The 21062-nt window shown below is 52.6% G+C and overlaps 1 protein-coding gene across 1 annotated transcript; it reads left to right on the top strand.

The window, feature by feature from the left end:
* Window positions 1-10124: 10124 nt before the first annotated feature.
* Window positions 10125-20892, top strand: FADS1 (fatty acid desaturase 1). The gene is made up of 12 exons (XM_007526332.3): window positions 10125-10385; window positions 13790-13900; window positions 14135-14332; window positions 14838-14939; window positions 15045-15173; window positions 16274-16334; window positions 17879-17955; window positions 18406-18503; window positions 18647-18743; window positions 19358-19437; window positions 19532-19657; window positions 19749-20892. Exons 1-12 carry the CDS (start codon window positions 10194-10196, stop codon window positions 19798-19800), a joined length of 1323 nt encoding a protein of 440 aa, XP_007526394.1. The 5' UTR covers window positions 10125-10193; the 3' UTR covers window positions 19801-20892.
* Window positions 20893-21062: the final 170 nt, after the last annotated feature.

Genomic DNA, 21062 nt, shown 5'->3' with positions numbered 1-21062 from the left:
TCGACTCCCTCTATTATCATTTTCTTGGTGGGTTAACAGCTTACAGCACAGTGTTAGCCACAGATACAGTTTGTCAGATCCCTGTGAATGGTGTCTGCAAGACACTCTCACTCCCCAACTTAGGTCCTTTTTCACCATCGTGCACCAGGACCCCAAAGTTCTATCCTCCCCGACCTCCCTGCCCTCCTTCCCCAGAGCCCCTGGCTTTGGTGGGCCCAAGTTCTTGTTTCCTAAGTTCTGCCCATGAGTGAGATCATCCCATATTCATCCTCTTTCTGGCTTATCTCACTTCACATGGTTCCTTCGAGTCCCATCCAAGATTTCTCAGAGAGGGAGAAGAGACAGTTCAGTAGCCTTGGAACCTTGGGGGAAGGGATTTTCTCTGCCAGGGTTCCATATTTAAGACCTCTGACAATGATGCGGCATGATGAGTAACAGATGGATGTAACACATACATGGCTTGCCACTCTATAAGGGCTATTATTGTTATTATTATATTTGTTTATGTTTTGTGGAGCCAGGGCCCTGTGTGACTGGACTGCTTTTTCACTTAGAGGGGGGTGTTGCTGAGAGGGCTTTTGGGTTCATTTCTTGGTTACAGATAACAGAAAAGGAATTCTAGTTAGTGTTAGGAAAAAAGAAGTGAAGTTCCTCAGTTCTGGAAGACTAGTCAGCTACTTCATAGCACTAAAGAGCTTCAGAAACCAGAGCCTTGGCATTAGCCACTCAAGACTCTTAAACCAGTCTCTGCCTGCCTTCCCCTGTTGGCCTGCTTCTCTCTTACTGAAGAAAGGTCCTCCCTGGGGACCAGGCAGTAGTGCAGCGGGGTAAGCTCACATGGCACAAAGTGCAAGGACCGGCGTAAGTATCCCTGTTCAAGCCCCCGGCTGCCCGCCTGCAAAGGGGTTGCTTCACAGGCGGTAAGGCAGGTGTCTATCTCTCCCCCTCTCTGTTTTCCCCTCCTCTCTCTATTTCTCTCTGTCCTAGCCAACAACAGCAGCAATGACAACAATAACAATGATAACAACAAGGGCAACAAAAAAAATGGGAAAAATAGCCTCTAGGAACGGTGGATGCTTAGTGTAGGCACCAAGCCCCAGAGGTAACCCTGGAGGCAAAAAAAAAAAAAAAAAAGTTCTCCCCATTTGACCAAAAACAAACAAAACCCACCCTCTGGCCAGGCCTGGGTGACACATCCAACTGGGAGCCTGGCCTTTGGAGAATGAGGTTCCTCATTGAAGGAGCCCAAATAACTCACAAAACACATTTGTATTCAGGCTCAGAACTGCCTGCCTACCACAGCCTCTCCGAGCCAGGTCTCAGAGGGGTACAATGGAGACAGCAGTTCCTGACCTAGTTCTTTCATGAGAGAACCAGAGTGGCACTCTGGCACAGGTGATGCCAGCGATTTAACTCAGGACCTCACACTTGAGAGTCCATTGCTTTACTCACTGTACCACCTCCAGAGCCGTGTTCACCTGAACCTTTATTAATCACCAAAATAGTAATATTATTATTAAATAGTGTGCTTTTTGCTCTTCTTGCTCTTTAAAAATATTCTATTTATTTTGGATAGAGACAGAGAGAAATTGAGAGGGAAGGGGCAGAGGGAGATGGGGAGAGACACCTGCAGCACTATTTCACTGCTTATGAAACTTCTGGGGACCAGGGGCTTGAACCTGGGTCCTTGCATATGGTAATATGTCTACTCTACCAGGTATGCCACCACACAGGCCCTCTTCTTGCTCTCTGTTTTAATATGTTTTTATTTATTGGATAGAGACAGAGAGAATCAAGAGGGAAGGGGGAATTGAGAGAGACATGCTGCACTGCTTCACTGCTTGTGAAGCTTTCCCCCCTGTAGGTGGGGAATGGCGGCTTGAACCTGGGTCCTTACACATTATAATGTGTGGTCAATCAGGTGTGCCAACTCCCAGCCCCTCTTCTTGCTCTTTTTAACAAAGATTGATTTCATTTATTTTCTATGAGAGAAAGACAGTTCCACAGGAGACACTGAGAGTCAGGGAAGTTTGGGGCTGGTGAAATAGCTCCCTTAGTGCACTGCTTTGCCTAGTTTCTAGCCTGGCTCCCACTGCATTGCAGGAAGCTTTGGTGCTCTGGTTGAAAAAAACAAACAAAAAACAGGGAGAGGAGGAAAGAGATACCACAGAACTGGAGCTTCTTTCAACGCAAGGGGAGCTAGTTCAAACCTGGGTCTTGCACAAAGCTAAGCGTCACATTATGTCCTTCCTCCCTTCCTATTATTATTATTTTTCTCTCTTTCATTTTGTTTTGTTTTTTATCAGAGCACTGATCAGCTCTGGCTTATGGTGGTACCAGGGATTGAACCTGGGAATTTAGAGCCTCAGGCATGAGAGTCTCCTTACATAACTATTATGCTGTTACCACTGCCCCTCCCTCCCTCCCTCCCTCCCTCCCTCCCTCCCTCCCTTCCTCCCTTCCTCCCTTCTTCTCTTTCTTTCTTTCTTTCTTTCTCTCTTTCTTATATAGAGAAATAGAAAGATGGGAGAAGATGAGGAGAGAGAGAGATGCCTGCAGCACTGCCTCATCACTTGTGAAGCTTCTCTCTGCTCCCACAGATGTGGACTAGGTCCTTGAACCTGGTAATATGTGTGGTGCACCCTCCACCTCCTCACATCTGCTCTAAAAACTATAAATTCATCCTGGGGAAAACTCCAGCCCCAAAGACTCCGTATTTCTTTCTCTTTCTTTGACCTGCACTCCTTTCAGCTCAGGCTGTTGGGAACACCTGGTGTCTAGCCCAGGACCTCTTGCCCATAAAGCCCGGGCCCTCATTTCTCAATCCCAAATGTCTTGTTTGTTTAAGGAGTGGCTCTGGGTCTTCGGACCCTAGTCACTTTATCTATCAAAGATTGGAACTAACAGGAACAACAAAACAGACCCCTTTGTGGGCCCCCATAGGATCTTGCCCTCAACCTGGATCAACAACGGTAGAGAATGTTCCATCCTCTGAAGGGAGGCTGGACAACATACTCTATGCTACACCTGAGGAAGATGGGTCGATACTGGGGCAGCTTGGAATGTTCCTACTCGTAATCACAGAAAGTGAGCTCAGATCTACAGGGATGCAGTGGTCACACAGGCACCTAATCTAATTATGGGCCCCAGATCACATCAAATCAATGGGGTTTACAATAATGTTTATACACCTTTCCCATATTAGGGAGCTGCTCTCTCTTCCCTGATTGAGCTTTCTGGTCCTTTTCCCAGCCATGATATCATCTCCCCAGAAAATAATTAGGATCCACCTGCATATCAGATTTCAGGCTCAGGCAAAAAAAAAAGTAGAATAGCTACAGGCCCTTTGAAATATAACTAAAATATGCCCACTAGCTATCTGCAAAGTGGAGGACCCCCCAACACTTCATCTGCACTATTCCAGCCTTTAGGCCCATGACTGTTTAACAATTTGTTTGGCTTTGTATATTAACTCTTTTTTCAGCCACCAGGTTCCAGATGCTAGCAGGATGCGACCAGACTTCCCTGCACAGACAACCCCACCAATGTGACTTGGAGCTCCGCTTCCCCACAGCCCTTCTCCACTAGGGAAAGAGAGAGACAGGCTGGGAGTATGGATCGACCTGTCAACACCCATGTTCAGAAGGGAAGCAATTACAGAAGCCAGACCTTCCACCTTCTGCATCCCACAATGATCTTGGGTCCATACTCCCAGAGGGATAAAGAATAGGAAAGCTATCAGGGGAGGGGATGGTATAGGAGGTCTGGTGGTGGGAATTGTGCAAAGCTGTACCCCTCTTATCCTATGTTTTTGTCAATGTTTCCTTTTTATAAATAAATTTTTTTTTAAATGGGACTAATGCATTGGCTTGTGTGCTTGTGTTTGTACACGATGACTGAGTGCCCTGAGTTCAGCCTCTCTGAGTCCCTCACTCTGCCCCCCACCTCTTGTGCTATTAGACTTTCTCAACAGGAGGGCTGAGGAGAGAGCATAATGGTTGTGCAAGACTCTTCTGTCTGAGGCTCTGTGGTCCCAGGTTCAATCCCCAGCACCACCATCAGCCAGAGCTGAGCAGTGATTTAGTATCAGAATTTCTATCTTTCTTCCATATAAATAAATCAGATATTTTGAAAGAATAGAATAGAAAATAAAGAACTTATTTCTGGCTCTCCCTTCACCTGTGAGAGAAGTGGACTCTTAGGGCCTGGAAGGTGGCACAGTGAATAAAACAGTGGGCTCTCAAGCATGAAGTCTCAAGTTTGATCCCCAGCATCACATGTGCAGAGTAATGCTCTGGTTCTCTCTCCCTCTTTCGCTGATTAGTAAAACAATTTTTTAAAACAAGTGTACTCAATGGGTCAGGTGTTGGCACATCTGGTAAAGCACACATTGAACTGCACAGGGACCCAGGTTAGGACCCTAGTCCCCACCGGCAGGGGAAAGCTTCATGAGGAGTTAAGCAGTGCTACAGGGTCCTATCTCTCTCTCTCTCCCATCTTCCATCTCAATTTCTCTAGCTCTGCCCAAAATAAATAAATAAATATTAAAAAGTTTATTCACATAATCTTACTCTTCCTTCAGTTCAAACACTACATATCAAAAGTTCTTTGTAACCTATTTTTATGACCTAGACGGACATCTAACTGGTTTTCCTTAAATCAGAGATGAACTCAGTTCACTTCAGCGATGCCTACTGTGCAATAAGTACTGTGCTGGGTGCGTCCTCGTCATCTCTCCATGGCTAGGTCCCCAGTGGCCTGAGGGGCTGTGGGCTGAGCGGTGGCACAGCCCCTAGACCCCTCCTCCTGTGTGTGTGTGTGTGTGGACCTTGTCAAGGCTCCAGCCCAGTCTGGCTGCTCTGCTTGTGAGTCCTTGACAGAACACAGTGAAATTTGTGCTTCTCTGATTCCAGAGGCCTAGAGCAGAAGCTCTGCTTGGTTCCCTTGTGATATGTGTGAGCATTTGGAGCTCGCTCTCAGGCTGGTTTCTGTGTTCATATCATGAAGAACACCAGGAACTCAGGTCAGCAGAGCCCTTCGTTTGTGCAGGACAAGGATTTGACAGTAGAATCTCCTGACAGGCCCAGAGAGAGATAGACACCTGCAGCGTGGGGTGTGTTTACTGAGGAGCTAGTGTCTCAAGCATGTAGGACTTCACAGCTCCTGGACTGCTTTCTCATTCAAGCTGAGAGAGAGATAAGAAGAGAGGGAGAGGGAGCTGGGTGGTGGCACACCTGGTTGAGCGCACATGTTACAATACAAAAGGACCCAGGTTCAAGCCCCCGGTCCCCATCTGCTGGGGGAAAGCTTCATGAGTGGTAAAGCAGGGCTGCAGGTGTCTCTCTGTCTCTCTCCCTCTCTATCAACCCCATTCCCTCTCAATTTCTGGCTGTCTCTATCCAATATACAAATAAAGACAATAAAAATTAAAAGAAGAAGGAGGAGGAGGAGGAGGAGGAGGAGGAGGAGGAGGAGGAGAAGAGAGGGAGACACCCCAGACCAGAGCTTCCTCTGGTGCTCCAGCACCTCCTACATGGTGCCAGGGTTTGGCCCTCCCTCAGTGAATGACTTTCCTGGAGAACAGATTCTCTGGCCCGTGGTATGTACATGATTTCGCTGTTCATTTAGTGTTCTCTGTGTTTTATTTTGTTCAATATCTACTTTCCTTGGTGATTTAATAGTATTTACAAGATTATAAGATAATAGGGGTATAATTGCCCACCACTCCTACCCCCAAAGTGATATGATTTAAATTTGTTTTAAAGAATCTGCATGATTGTATAAGAGGACAGTGACATGCAGGAGCCAACGGACATTCTCTCAATGGCCAAGCTGACCTAGACACCCCCACCCCCAGCCCCAGTTTCAACACACATCAGCCAGTTCAACAAATATATTGATTCTCCCCAGAAACTCATGCCGGGGCCCCGTGGGTCTGTGGCAGGTGGACCAACCAGCAGACCCACAGTCCCTGCCCTCACTGGCCTCCAGTGAGCCCGGTCCCCACGTGAGGACACAGGCAGCACAGGAACTCGAGCCAGAGCCTGGCCCAGGGCAGCTCAGATGCTGAAAGTCAGAGAGAGAGGGCAGCTGGGGGCTTAACAGGCAGAGCCTTGGGTTTTCAGGCCTGAGGTTCCTGGTTCAATCTCTGGCCCTGTGTAAACCAGAGTGGGGCTCTGACTCTCTCTCTCCCCCACCTCTGCCTCATGTAAAACTTTCTCCCCCCCTCTCTCCCTCCGCCCCGCTTTTGTGAGTATAAATAAAACAAATCTTAAAAAATAAAGAGGGAGGAGTCAGGCATAGCGCAGCAGGTTAAGCTGCAAAGCGCAAGGACCGGCGTGAGGATCCTGGTTCGTGAAGATCCCCGGCTCCCCACCTGCAGGAGAGTTGCTTCACAAGCAGTGAAACAGGTCTGCAGATGTCTTTCTCTCCCTCCTCTCTGTCTTTCCCTCCTCTCTCCATTTCTCTCTGTCCTATCCAACAATGATGGCATCGATAACAACAATAACTACAACAACAATGAAAAACAACAAAGGCAACAAAAGGGTTAAAAAAAAAGATTATTAAAAAAAAAACCCCAGCTATTCTCCATATCATAAAGACAACACATGAGGGTGGAGAAGTACAGGAGAGAACAGAAGGTGATGCAACAAGGTTCTCATGCTTGAGGCAAAAAGACTTTCATGCCTGAAGCTCTAAGTTACGGTTAATGTCTTGCACCACCATAAGCAGAGGTTAACAGTGCTCCGGTAAGAATAAAAAATAAGGGTGGGGCCTGGGCGGTAGCGAAGCAGGTTTAGCTCACATGCCGCAAAGCACAAGGACTGGCATAAGGGTCCCAGTGTGAGCTCTCAGCTCCCCACCTGCAGGGGGGTCGCTTCACAGGTAGTGAAGCAGGTCTGCAGGCGTCTTTCTCTTCTCCTCCCTGTTTTCCCCTCCACTCTCCATTTCTCTCTGTCCTGTCCAACAACAGCTATAACAACAATAACAATGACAACAACAACAAAGGCAACAAAATGGGAAATACAGCCTCCAGGAGCAGTGGATTCAAGTGCTGGCACGGAGCCCCAGCAATAACCCTGGAGGCAAAATTAATTAGTTAATTAAAAATTTAAAAATTTCTCTCTGTCCTATCCAACAATAACAATAATAATTACAACAATAAAATAACCAGGGTAACAAAAGGAAATAAATATTTTTTAAAAAAATCAAAAAACTAATTAAAAATGTATTTCATATGTGCTATACAGAGTTTCACGGGGCCAGGTGGTGGCACACCTGGTTGAGTGTACATGTTAGTATGTGCAATGACCCAGGTTCAAGCCCCCAGTCCCCACCTGTAGGGGAAAAGCTTCACAAGTTGTGAAGCAATATTGCAGGTCTCTCTCTGTCTCTCTCCCTCTCTATCTCCATACCCTCTCAATTTCTGGCTGTATCAAAAAAAAAAAAAAAAAAAAAAAGCAGAGTTTCACCTGAGGGAGAAAGAAGTCAGAGCACCAGATGTGGTGCCGGGGATCAAAGGGGATCAAACCTGGAGCCTCAGGCCTGCAAATCCTGCCCTCTACAGGTTGAGCTCTTTCTAGTTGCTAAATTGAATGATCTGGAGTGAAATCGTCAGGGTCCTTTCCTGTCAGCCATCACACCGTGGCCATGATTCTTCCAGTCTGCTCTGTCTCTCCCTTCCCTTTCCCAACTCCCAACAGCTCAGTCTCTAGTTAGAGAACAGAACACACCTATGTGTCGACAGTTCAGTATAAAACGATGGGAAAAACAACAACAACAACAAGGACTACAGCTCAGTTTCCCTGCCCTCAGTTCCAGATGTAGAGTGACCAAATGCAAATGCCGTAAGGTCAGCCAGGGTGCCCAGGGCTCAGAGCCCAGGCTGCTAGGAATCTGGGTCCTGCCACTTAGAAGCTCCAGGACTTCATATTAACCGCTCAGTGACTCCACTGTAGATGAGGTTAGTAACGGTTCCCGCTGCACAGAACTGGGGTGAGAATCAAAGGCGTTAACACTTAGAACAGCAAGAATGATGCCTGGTGCATAGCAAGTGATCCAGAGAGTTGCACTGAATACAGACAAGTTGGCTTATAGAAATGCTGACTTGCTCCTCCCTCCCTCCCTTCTTTCTTTCTTTTCTTCCTTCTTGCCATCAGCATTGGGTTTGGGGTTAGGTGTCTGCATAGCAACTCTTCTGTTCCCGAAACAGTTCCTCTTCTGTTCTGTTCCATATATGTCTTTGTTGTAATATATCCATGACATATCTTCACTTTAAGATTTAAACTCAGAGTTTCCTGCCCACCAGTTTGTTCATCTGAGGGGAAAAATAAAAAGTAATTATTTTACCATTAGAGGGTACAAAGCTATATACATAGAAAACTACTGTAAAATGTATGCATTTAAGACACAATGAGAAATAGGGTTAAGAAAAGAGAAAGAGAGACATTTGCCATACTGCTCCACAGCTTTTGAAGACTCCCCTCCCAGAAGTAGGAACTGGGGCTTGAACCTGGGTCCCTGTGCATAGTTATGTGCGTGCTCTATCACGTGCCCCACCACCTGGTTCCTAGATTCTGATTCTCTTCATGCTGCAACAACTTCTAAAGTGCTACCCCCAACTTAGGTCCTTTCCTGCTTCTCCCCAACGCCACAGAGAGCTGAGCCCCAGGTCTACTCTATCGCCTCCTCTCAGATGCTCCAGCTTGTGTACCAGGGCCCTTAATCATCCAGCGTCCCAGTTGGTCAGGGCATGCTGGACCACTTCCTTTTATTTAACGGTCGCCAAATCCTTAAAAAATAAAGCAACAAAAGTGCAGCTGGGAAGCGGCTTGGCAGTAAGGCACAGGACTAGCGCACACAGACCCAGAAGCTGACCCCTGGCATGGCTATTCTGGAGACGTTCTCTAGCCACAAGCTCTTCTGTAAAAACAGCATTTTAAAGTGCTAAGCTTGACCAAGGAAACAACAGAGTGGTTATGCAATAGACTCTCATGCCTGAGCTCCCGAGGTCCTAGCTCCAATACTAGCACTACCATAAACCAGAGCTCTGGTTAAAAAAAAAAAAATCCAGAGTTCTGATGAAGGAAAGAAAGAAAGAAAGAAAGGGGAAGAAAGGAAGAAAGAGAGAGAAAGGAAGAAAGAATGAAAGAAAGGAAGGAAAGGAAGGAAGAAAGGAAGGAAGGAAGAAAAGAAAAGAAAAAAGGAAAGAAAAGAGAAGAGGGAGTTGGGCGGTAGCAGTGGCTTAAGCGCACGTGGCAAGAAACACAAGGACCAGCGAGATGACCCCAGTTCAAGCCCCGGCTCCCCACCTGCAGGGGAGTCGCTTCACAGGCAGTGAAGCAGGTCTGCAGGTGTCTGTCTTTCTCTCCCCCTCTCTGTCTTCCCCTCCTCTCTCCATTTCTCTCTGTCCTATCCAACAACGACGACATCAATAAAACAACAAGGGCAACAAAAGGGAATAAATAAATACTTTTTAAAAATCTTTTTTTTTAAAAATAATTTATTTCTTTATTGGGGAATTAATGCTTTACATTCAACAGTAAATACAATAGTTTGTACATGCATAACATTCCCCAGATTCCCATTTAACAATACCACCCCCACTATGTCATTCATCATCTTTCATGGACCTGTATTCTCCCTTAAAAATCTTAAAGGCCAGTAAGGTTACAAACACGGGGCTGAGGGCCTTTTGAATAGCCTGTTGATCCAAGGTGAAGCGTGCACACCGCCGCCCCAAATGCCCAAATCCCTGCACTCAAGGCGAGCAGGCGGCCCGCGAGTCAACTGGTGGATCCCTGATGGGTCAGTGCCCCTGGGCTTCCGCCCACCAAAAAATCTCCCCACACACTCCTAAAAGCGACAGAGTGCTGCGTCCACCCTTCAGCCCTCTGGGCGAGGTCTGGGCCAAGTTAACCTTCGTGCCCTAAGGCCCCAGACGAGAACCCTTATCCCAGTGCGCCCCCTGGCCACTCACCAGCCAAGCCGGCCTTGGGCGGGGGTGCGGTTCCCCACTGGCCCGCAGGGGGCGCGCGGGGCGGGGGCGGGCGCTCGCTCCCGCGCCACGCGGCCGGGCCAATGGCAGCGCATGGGGCTCGGCGGGCGGCGGTGCTGAAAAGCGGGGCGCGGGAGCGCGCAGTGCCGCCGTTCCCCTAGCCCCGCCTGCTTGCTCCGAGCCGCCGGCGCCCGCCATGGCCCCCCGCATCCCCCAGCAGGGCCCCGGCCCGCGCCTGTTCACCTGGGACGAGGTGGCGCTGCGCTCGGGGGGCGCGCGGGAGCGCTGGCTGGTGATGGAGCGCAAGGTCTACGATGTGACCGACTTCGCGCGCCGCCACCCGGGGGGCCCCCGGGTGCTCAGCCACTACGCGGGCCAGGACGCCACGGTGAGCCGGGGACCTGCAGCTTGGAGTTGGGGAGGGTGGGACTGAAGCTCGGGGTTGGGGGGCTTTGCAACCCGGGGTTGGGGGGAGAAGGGTTCCGGCAGAGCTGCACCCGGATATGGGATGGGGAGGCGGGTAGTAGGGGGGGGACCTAGACCTGCAACCGAGAGGTGGGGTGGGGGACCAGGGTGGTGGAAAGGAGGACGTCCACAGACCTCCATTCTCGGTTGGGGATCGCGGGGGGCGCCCGCAGACAAAGGGCCATTTTTGCGGCCCTGAGTCGGGTTCCCGGCGCGCGGGGTCTGCTTGCCCGCAGGCGCAGGGGTGGGTCGGCGGAGGGAAGTCACCTGCGCCCTGCCTCGCCCGGGGCGTGGGAGATGGGGCGCTCGCCTGGAGCCACCCTTTCCCTGGAACGGCCGCCGCCCGTCCTCGGTCACCTGTTCTGGGAGCGGAAGCACCTGGCGACTCGCTGCTGGATTGGGGAGTCTGGGAGGGTCAGGGGGGGAATCCCCTCTCCCTGCAGCCTAGTGCGAGATCAGTAGTGTGACCACCGCCGAAGTCCCTCCGCCAGCTCCCCCCCCCTTCACGCGCCGGGCCAGCGGGGTTCCCTGCAAAGCCCAGCAGGGACACTTGGACTTGGGGACGCAGCTGGAGCGCGCACCCAAGTGGGCGCAGAGACCGGACTTCCCTCCGGGGCTGGGGGCCTTGGGGCCGCGCTGGGATTGGCCTGGCCCGGTGGTTCCACCACGGCTGCTCCGCCTCCTCGTCCCCGGTGGGGCCTGATCCGCGGGCATCTCCTCCAGGAGGGGCCGGTGCACCGCCTGTGGTCAGGACCAGGCCTCCGCGGCCGGGAGTGGGGAGACCCTACGCGGAACTGGGCAAGGAGCGATGCACCCCCACACACACACAAACTTTCACCTGGGGGGGTGGGGGTCTGTCTGCTGGCCGGCTCAGAGAGGAGCTTGTCCCACCTAAGGCCCGGCTACTCCCCTGCTCCAGGCACCTGACAAATGTGTTTATTGTTTTAAGAGCACACCGTGTGGGCTTAGGGTTCAGAACTGGGGAGGTGGGGGGGACGCAGAATTCCTGGCAGATTATGTGCTTTGCCAGCCTGAGGCTCCCCGGGTTCCATCTCAGGCACCAAGAGACAAAAACCACACACACAAACACAGTCAAAATTCAAGGGTCCAGAAGAGAGTGACTATTTCTCTTCGCCTCAGCCCCTGGCCCAGCATTCCCTGCGCTGTGACCAGTCAGACCATCTTTCCAGAAGCCTGGGAGCTAGCACAGGCAGGAATGCAGGAACTTGCAACCTCCGCTTTCTTGTGGCTAGTGATCATGCACGGGGGATTCGGGAGAAAATAAGGCAGCAGGCAGCCAAGGCTACACAAGTTTATTGGTAAAAACAAGTTAAGAAATAAGCCGCCGCGGTCCAGGGGGTGGCAGTGGATAAAGCACTGGACTCTCAACCGTGAGGTCTCGAGTTCAGTCCCTGGCAGCACATGCACCAGAGTGATGTCTGGTTCTTTCTCTCTTTCTGCCTATCTTTCTCATGAATACATAAATAAATTCTTAAAAAAAAAAAAAAGAAGCCACTAAGAGAAGGGTAGCCAGTAAAAAAGGAGTCTTCTGCCTCACAGGTGAGACAGAGGGAAGTGTGAGACAGAGGGAGGTGTGTCAGAGAGGGAGAGGGAGACAGACAGAGCCATTTGCCCACTGCTAGGCAAGAGCGCACTGGCTACTTAGACCTTGCTGTTGAAATTGGGATTTGTGGGAAAATGTGGAAGTATTATGTCCTAGACACCCCGAAAGCAGGACTTTTCCTGTCCTGTTTAGTTATCAGGTGTGAAGACTTGTCTTTTGATATTCTCATTCAGAATGGCTAGAAGCTGACAGTTTTTGCAAGTGTAAATATCTTTTTTATACCTTTTATTTATTCCCTTTTGTTGCCCTTGTTTTGTTGTTGTAGTTATTGGTGTTGTTGTTGGATAGGACAGAGAGAAATGGAGAGAGGAGGGGAAGACAGAGAGGGGGAGAGAAAAACACCTGCAGACCTGCTTCACCCCTTGTGAAGCGATTCCCCTTCAGATAGGGAGCCGGGGGCTCGAACTGGGATTCCCTAGGCCGGTCCTTGTGCTTTATGCCACGTGCACTTAACCCGCTGCACTACCACCCGACTCCCAATATATATTTTTAAAGATTTTATTTATTTATTAATGAGAAAGATAGTAAGAGAGTGAAAGAACCAGCCATCACTCTGGTATATGTGCGACAGGGGACTGAACTCAGGACCTCATGCTTGAGAGTTCAATGCCGTATCCATTGTGCCACCTCCCAGACCACAACTAAATATCTTAAGCCTGAGGGTTTTGACTAGCTAACTCTGGACTATTTTTTTCTGTCAGCCTGGCAAACCTTTATTTATAGTTTTATGCCATAGTGACCCCTTCCCCCCACCAATAGCCAGAGTGAGTGGTGCTCTGGCTAACTCTGGACTATTTTTGTTTTTCTGCCAGCCTGGCAAACCTTTATTTATAGTTTTATGCCATAGTGACCCCTTCCCCCCCACCAATAGCCAGAGTGAGTGGTGCTCTGGTCAAAAGATAAGAGCACAGCAGATAAGTCTTATCTCCCGCCCCCACTGTAACCCCCAAACCCTTTCTGTCTGGTTCTCTTCTGTACCAGAATTCACCTGCAAAAGCTATTCTGGGCCTGGGCAGTGGTGCACCCGGTTGAGCACACACATTACCAATATGCAAGGGCCCAGGTTCAAGCCCTCACTCCCCACCTACAGAGGAGTAGCTTCACAAGAGGCGAAGCTGTGCTGCAAGTCTCTCTCTCCCTCTTTTTTAAAATTTTTATTTATTTATTTTAGTATTGGGTAGAGACAGACATTGAGAGTGGAGGGGGGAGACAGAGAGGGAGAGAGACAGAGAGACACCTGCAGCCCTGCTTCACCACTTGTGAAGCTTTCCCCCTGCAAGTGAGGACTAGGGACTTGAACCCAGCTCCTTGCACACTGTAATGTGAGCACTTAACCAGGTATGCCACCACCTGGCCCCTCTCTCCCTGTATTATCTCCCCCATCCTCTCAGTTTCTCTCTAATTCTATCAACAAAAGAAGAACAGAAAGAAAGGGAGAGGGAAAGAAAAGGGGAAAATGGCAGCTGGGAGTCGTGGCTTCATCATGTAGGCACTGAGCCCCAGCAGCAGCCATGGTCTTAATAAAAAAAATAAAGCTGCCCCCTACACACTTAAATTCTTTGTGCAGTGCCCTTCACAGTAGAACCTGGGGACCCTGAGCTGTGGGCACCTGATGGCTGGGGGGGAGGTGGTAGCTGGCCCGGGGTGCGAGTCCCCCAGAAGTCGGGGTACCCACATGGTAGCTCACTGCCATCCCCCTGCAGGACCCCTTTATGGCCTTCCACATCGACCAGGGCCTGGTGAGGAAGTACATGAAGCCGCTGCTGATCGGGGAGCTGGCTCCGGAGCAGCCCAGCTTCGAGCCCACCAAGAACGTGAGCCTCTGGGTGCACTGGGGGCCCTGGGGTGTCAGGGGGTGACCACAGCCACACAGAAAGAGGCAGGGCAGGAACCAGGATCAGCCAATCTGCAGAGGCCCCGTGTTTCAGGCTGGGACCCCCGGCACTGTCTCCTGCCCCCAACCCCATCCTCAGCCCAGGGTTCTGGGCTTCCCGTGGAGGGGGACCCCGACTCTGCAGGCCCGCTTGTCCAGCAGCGTTTCTCTGCAGAAAGAGCTGACGGAGGACTTCCGGGAGCTTCGGGCCCAGGTGGAGCGCCTGGGGCTGATGAGGGCTGAGCCCGGCTTCTTCGTGCTCAGCCTGCTGCACATCCTGCTGCTGGACGTGGCCGCCTGGCTCACGCTGTACCTGCTCGGGACCTCGCTCGTGCCCTACCTGCTCTGCGCCGTGCTGCTCGCCACCGTGCAGGTGAGGGCTGTGGCCCGGGAGATGGACAGGTGGGCCCAGAACAGCCAGGCCAAGGAGCCCAGAACTGGCCTTCACTTTGTGATGGATCCAGTGTGCCAAGAACCAGTCTGCTCTCTCAGAAAAGCAGTGCTCCCCTTCCTTCCCGCTTCCAGCTCAGCAGTCCTTGGGCCCCAGTCTCCTGTCAGAATCCACTCCCTAGGTGTTGCACCTGTCTCTTGGCTTACTCCTCGCTCAGTACACAGACACGAGGGAGGCCCTGGGTTGCGTTAAACAGACAAGTGGGGTGGCCTGGGAAAGGGTGCAGCTGAGAGAGCATCTGCCCTGTGTGCGTGAAGTCCTGAGTTCGATCCCGGGCGTCGTGTATGTCAGAGTGATACTCTCTCTCCCACCCTCTCTCTGTGTCATTAATGAACTGTAACATGGAGGAAGGAGAGACTGGGACTGCAGGGACCTCGAAGTTGGGGGGTACCCCCACCCCAGCTGCTCTCAGCACCTCTTCCCCCAGGCGCAGGCTGGCTGGCTGCAGCACGACTTCGGGCATCTGTCTGTCTGTGGCACCTCCAGGTGGAACCACTGGATCCATCACTTTGTGATTGGCCACCTGAAGGTCCGTGGGATTTGGGGGGGAAGTGGGGGTGAGGGTTAGACCGGGCATGATGGACTGCGGGGGGCTGCCACGCTCGTGCCCCTCCCTACCCCCGCCTCTCTGCAGGGGGCCCCCGCCAGCTGGTGGAACCACCTGCACTTCCAGCACCATGCCAAGCCCAACTGCTTCCGCAAAGACCCCGACATCAGGATGCACCCCATCTTCTTTGCCCTGGGCAAGATCCTCTCCGTGGAGGTGAGCGGGGAGTTTGTCTCCCTCTTGGAGGCTGGTGGCCTGCAAGGGTTCGGTCCCTGCCCTTTGGCTCCTCATTCCATCTTTGGGGCAAAAGGGGGAAGAAGGAGCCCTCAGGAGTATGCCGTGGGGTCACCAGTTGTCTAGCTCACCCAGATAGTGCGCTGCTTTGCCCTGTGTGCAACCCAGGTTCGAGCCTGGCCCCCACCACGCTGGAAGTAGCTTTGGTGCTGTGGTCTCTTTTCACTGTGTTTCTGTCATTGATAGTAAGAGGAATAATGATAAACACACTGCCACTGAGGCTTTTAGAAGGACTGGCTGACCTCCCCCCCACCCCCCGGCCCCGGGGGCAAACCTTGCCAGGGCCTGGCAGTATCACTTCCACAGATCTTGGCTCAACTTTGCTTAGCTTCCAAGAGGTTCTCTAAGGCTTCTGTTGAATTCAAGAGACTGGAAGACAGCCAGCTCAGGAGGTGGTGTAGAGGTTAGAGTGTTAGGCTCTGAGCATCAGATCCCCAGTTCGATCCCTGGCATCGAGTGTGCCAGAATTCTTTGTCTCTTTCTCTCTCGTAATAATGAACTTTTTTTTTTCCCCCTTAAGAGAGACCAAAATATTTTGATGGGGAAGATCGGGGAATAAAGACCTGGACAGGGGTGAAAAGGTCCATGGAGACTCTGATGTTGAGAAAGTGCCCAGCAAGAAGAAAGAGAGAGGAGGGCCCAGGCAGTGGTGCACTTGGTTGAGCACACATATTACAGTGCCCGGGTTCAAACCTCTACTCCCCACCTGCAGGGGGAAAGATTTGCAAGTAACAAAGCAGGGTTGCAGGTTCCCCCCTCCCCCCCGCCATTCCCATCTCCATTTCTGTATCCAAAAATAAATAAATTAAAAACAAAAACTCTTTAAGAGGTCTGGAAAGCTCAGGGCACAGGCATCCTGAAGGGCTCAGGACACTGAACCACAGGTGCTCAGCCTGGGCATGCTGGAACCTTCCAGCCATCCCCAGAGACTGGCGGCCCTGGAGAGCAGTGGAGGCCGGGTCCCAGGGGCAGGAACAGGAGACCCCTCTGTGGCTCTGACTCCTGCTTGCTTGTCCCCACAGCTTGGGAAGCAGAAGAAAAAGCACATGCCCTACAACCACCAGCACAAGTACTTCTTCCTGAGTGAGTGCTGGCCAGGGCAGGGCAGGGAGGACCTTGTGGGAGGAAGGGCTCCCCAGGGCTGGAGTGGCTACAAAAAGCAGGCTCAACTGGGGTGCTTTGTTCTGGGGGTGGTGGGTGGAGGCCTGCTCCCTAGCCCTACCCAGGCCTCCACAGCCCTGCTAGTGCTCACATGGGGTCTTCCCAGTTACACCTGGACCCTGAATTTCAACCTGCCCTGCAGGGAACTGAGTTGTGGGGGGGGGGGAGGGCAGAGGGACATAGTGCCACCCCCAGGGTGACAGGCTGTTGCTATGGGATGGAGAGATTGTGTGTGTATGTGTTTTGTTTTTACCAAAGCACTGCTCAGTTCTGGTGTATAGTGGTGTGAGGGACTGAACCTGAGACTTTGGAGCCTCAGGCATGTGTCTCTTTGGATAACCATTGTGCCATCTACCCCTGCCCTGGGAGGAAGAGTCTTACCCACAGGAGTCAGGTCACAGCCCACATACCTGAGCTCTGGGTTGTCACCAGCCCCGCCTGAACTCTACTGAGGTCCCTGCATGAGACAACACCCCCCCCCCCATGTCTGAACTTCTGAAGCTTGGCTCAAAGGAATTGATCCTGAATGCAGATAACCAGCCCTGCCCAGGAGTGTGCGAGTGGGGAGGGGGGAGGAGAACGCCAGGGTTAAACCCTGGACCACACGCATGAGAGGGTTCGTGGCCTTCCTTCCACATGAGTGAATTCTCTCCTCCCCCCATATTTATTTACTTCCATGAGAGATGACCAAAATGAGAAGAAAAAAAAAAAAATAGGGGCTGGGGAGACAGTGTAATGTTCATGCAAAAAGCCTTTCATGTCAGAGGCTCTGAGGTCCCAGGTTCAATCCCCAGCATCACCATAAACCAGAGCTGCCCAGGATCTAGCTCTCTCTTATTAATAAATAGGAGCCGGGTGGTGGTACCCCTGGTTGAGCACGCATAGTATCATGGGCAGGGATCCTGGTTCAAGTCCCTGGTCCCCACCTGCAGAGGGAAAGCTTCAAAAGTTGTGAAGCAGGTCTGCAAGTCTCTCTTTTCTCTCTCCCCATCTCCCCCTTCCCTCTTGATTTATTTAAAAAATTAGGGACCATGGGCTTGAACCTGGGTCCCTGCACATGGTCATATGTGTGCTTAATCAGGTGTCAATGCTCCTCTTCAAAGACGGGCCTCATCCCTCCCCACCCCTGGGTCTTGACACCGGGAGGACCCATGCCCCTCAGCCTAGGAAGCGGGCTGCCAGCCTGTCCCCCTTTTTCTATAGGCCGGGCACCGCAAGGCCCGCCAAGGGTCAGTGGGGAGGGACAACACGGCATATCTGTGGCCAGGCCATGTGGGGGAAGAGCTGTGACTCCATGTGTGGGCAGTTTCCACAGAGAGAGCCACCTTGCATGTGTGCCCCACCCCCCATTCTCTTGGGCTGTCACCTCCTCAGGCCAGCTGATGTGCCCACTCTCTGGGCCTGGCCTGGAAGCGGGGGCCACTGACCCACTCACACCTGCCTGTCTCTGTCTCCGCCCACCCCAGTCGGGCCTCCTGCTTTGCTGCCTCTGTACTTCCAGTGGTACATCTTCTACTTTGTCATCCAGCGGAAGAAGTGGGTGGTGAGTATTGGGGTGCCCTGCTTCCTGTGGGGGGGGGGCATGGCTGTCCAGGAAGGCAGCTAACAGGTCTGCTCTGGAGCTCAGAGCAAAGGGATGGGACCACGTGGGGACCCACCTGGACTCTGGCAATGTGTGTGAGGGGGTCGCATTCTGTCTCCCATACCTGGTACCCCTGACACCGTGTACCCCCGTCTCATCTTCGTGCATCATAGCATAAAGCCAGGGCAGGGCTGAGGAGTGGGGAGATGGGCAAGAGAAGGCACTTGCTCTCTAGAAACTTCTGACGCTCGGGAGATGGATAGCAGAGGAAGCCGTGGTAGAAGGTTCCAGCATTCCCAGAGGGGCCTGTCGGTGACAGACTTGAGAAAGGGCTATGTCACTAGTTTCCTGGGAGGACAGGGCTGAGTTGGGATGGGGAGTGACATCTCCCTCTAACCTCTGTTCCCACAGGACCTGGCCTGGATGCTCAGTTTCTATGTGCGCGTGTTCCTCACTTACGTGCCCTTGCTGGGGCTCAGAGGCTTCCTGGGCCTCCTCTTCTTGGTCAGGTCTGTGGGTTTGCTGTGGCTGCTGGGGAGATCCCAGTCCGGGGTCCCCTCTGGCCTGGGGGCTGTGCTTTAGTCATGAGGCTGGGGTGGGGGGACAGGTTGGAATGAAAACTTTGTTCATTCCATCTCCCCTACCCCCCCAGGTTCCTGGAGAGCAACTGGTTCGTGTGGGTGACCCAGATGAACCACATCCCCATGCACATCGACCATGACCAGAACAAGGACTGGGTCTCCACCCAGGTAGGGGGCTGCCCCCGGGAAGCCCTGGGCACAACGCAGCACCGGAGGAAGCTCTGTGAACAGTGGAGCTGTGCTGTGGTGTTTGTCCTTCCCTCTGTTTCTTTTTCGTCTCTACCTGAAATTAATAGGGAAAAAAAAATTGTCCACCTAGAATAGGAATTGTGTGTGTGTCTGTCCCTGTTGAGACCCTCTGGGCTCGATGGGACAGTGGTGGCCAGAAGTCACAACTACAGAAGTCTCCGGGGAGTCGGGCAGTAGCTCAGCGGGTTAAGCACAGGTGACACAAAGCGCAAGGACTGGCGTATGGATCCTGGTTTGAGCCAGCGGCTCCCCACCTTCACAGGCAGTGAAGCAGGTCGGCAGGTGTCTGTCTTTCTCTCCCCCTTTGTCTTCCCCTCCTCTCCATTTCTCTCTGTCCTGTCCAACGACGATGATGACATCAATAACAATAATTACAACAATAAAACAAGGGCAACAAAAGGGAATTAAAAAAAAAGTCCCCATGTAGCTCTCCTGCTGCAGCTTCCTGTGGGGGGAAGAGAGGGGGATCCATGGGCAGCTCCATCCCTTCCTCTCTGCCAGTCTGCACCCCCTGACCCAGGCCCTGTCTCCAGCTCCAGGCCACCTGCAATGTGCACAAGTCTGCTTTCAACGACTGGTTCAGCGGACACCTCAACTTCCAGATCGAGCACCAGTGAGTGGGGGTCTGGGGAAGGGCGAGGGACGGATGGACATGAAGGGTCCAGGGTCACAGACTGTCCGGCCGCCTGTCCCCCTCCTCCCTGCAGCCTTTTCCCCACCATGCCAAGACACAACTACCACAAGGTGGCACCCCTGGTGCGCTCCCTGTGCACCAAGCATGGCCTGGAATACCAGTCCAAACCCCTGCTCTCTGCTTTCGCCGACATCGTCTAGTGAGTGCTGGTGGCGGGGTGGGGGGTGGCTTGGGGGGCACCTCTGTGGATTTGGGGGGCTGCCAGCCTCACACCTGTCCCCTCCCCTCAGCTCTCTGAAGGAGTCCGGGCAGCTCTGGCTGGATGCCTATCTTCACCAGTAGCAGCAGCACCCCCATGTGGACGGGCAGCCTCTGAGCGGAAGCCTGGGGAGCTCCCGGGAAGAAGCCACAGCCGACTGGGGGGTGGGGGGGGCAAGGCTCAGAGACTCAGACCCCTTGCTGTCTCTTCTGGGGAGATCTGAGCCGCCGGGCAGGGTGGGGGCATGTCAGCACATGCTGTGTGAAGGTGGGGTGTGGGGTTCTGTTAGCTGGGTGGCACGGGCAGGGGGGAGGCTCCAGGCGTCAGGGATGGGTGCAGCAGCCCGGTGCCACCCAGGTTCACTCACAAGTCACTTCCAGTGCCTTCTCCACCCTTGGGCGCCAGCCTCCCTTCTCCACAGGCTGGAGCAGCTTCCTGACAAGCAGGCTGCCTTAGCTGCTACCCAGCTCCCTCCTCAGCCTCGGGTGGTACCCTAGGTCAGCCTGAGGTTCAGCCCTGGGTGGCTGTGTGGGTGTGTGGCCTGGGCACACCTCTTCAGCACCTCAGCATCTATCAATAACATGTTCTGGACACTCGGGGAGAGCGTGTTGGACCGGTGGGAGCCCCGACGGTGACAGGCTGAGGTGATTATAAAGGCTCCTCACAGGCATCGTGAGAACTAGCTTGGCTGGGCAGTACCCGGTTTAAACTTCGGGCACAAGAATGCTGCAGAAACTGGCTCCCACTACCATCCTCACCCGCTTGGGTGTGAGGCCATAAGACTGTCAAGCCGTGCAGTTGCACCCTGAGCAAGGCAGGTTGAGCCAAGCCCCAATTTCTAGAAACTTCCTCAGAACAACTCTACCACCACCACCGTGGCCTTCTCTTCTTAGCCCAGCCGGGAGTGGCCTCACATGGCCACCACGGGACAACCCTGTGACACTTGGGCTCAGACGGGTCCCACATGGCACCTTCAGTCACAGCTGTGGCAGGACTGATGTTTGAACCTTATTATTAGGGTCCCCGACTGCTATGTTTGTATCTTTTCGGCTTTCCCACCACCTTGCTGGCGATGCTTCCTCTGAGCAGGCCCGGCAGCAGCACTCGTGTGTACGTGCCAGTTTTGTTACCACATCCCAGTGAACGCTGAGAAATAAAAGTTTGTTTGGACCAGACGGGGTGCGTGGTCTCTGACCCTAGCTGTGCTTCCAGGACTCCCGTGTGACTGCTCGAGCCTGCCAAATGGCTTCTGCATACAGTCCACCCCACCCCACGCCCGGGGAGGGAGAGAGGAAGAAACTCCAAACACTTTCTAGATTCGAGCCCAGCTACTACAACAGTGAGG

This window comes from Erinaceus europaeus, chromosome 17, assembly GCF_950295315.1.
Source record: "Erinaceus europaeus chromosome 17, mEriEur2.1, whole genome shotgun sequence".
NCBI classification, from domain to species: Eukaryota; Metazoa; Chordata; class Mammalia; order Eulipotyphla; family Erinaceidae; genus Erinaceus; species Erinaceus europaeus.
The sequence above is the reverse complement of the archived record's forward strand: the minus strand, read 5'-3'. Positions and strand labels throughout refer to the sequence as shown.

Coding starts and splice junctions, on each gene's coding strand:
- FADS1 (XM_007526332.3), top strand. CDS start 10,194: ATGGCCCCCCGCATCCCCCAGCAGGGCCCCGGCCCGCGCCTGTTCACC. Junction 17,956..18,405: donor TCCAGCGGAAGAAGTGGGTG/GTGAGTATTGGG, acceptor CTGTTCCCACAG/GACCTGGCCTGGATGCTCAG. Junction 18,504..18,646: donor GGCCTCCTCTTCTTGGTCAG/GTCTGTGGGTTT, acceptor CTACCCCCCCAG/GTTCCTGGAGAGCAACTGGT.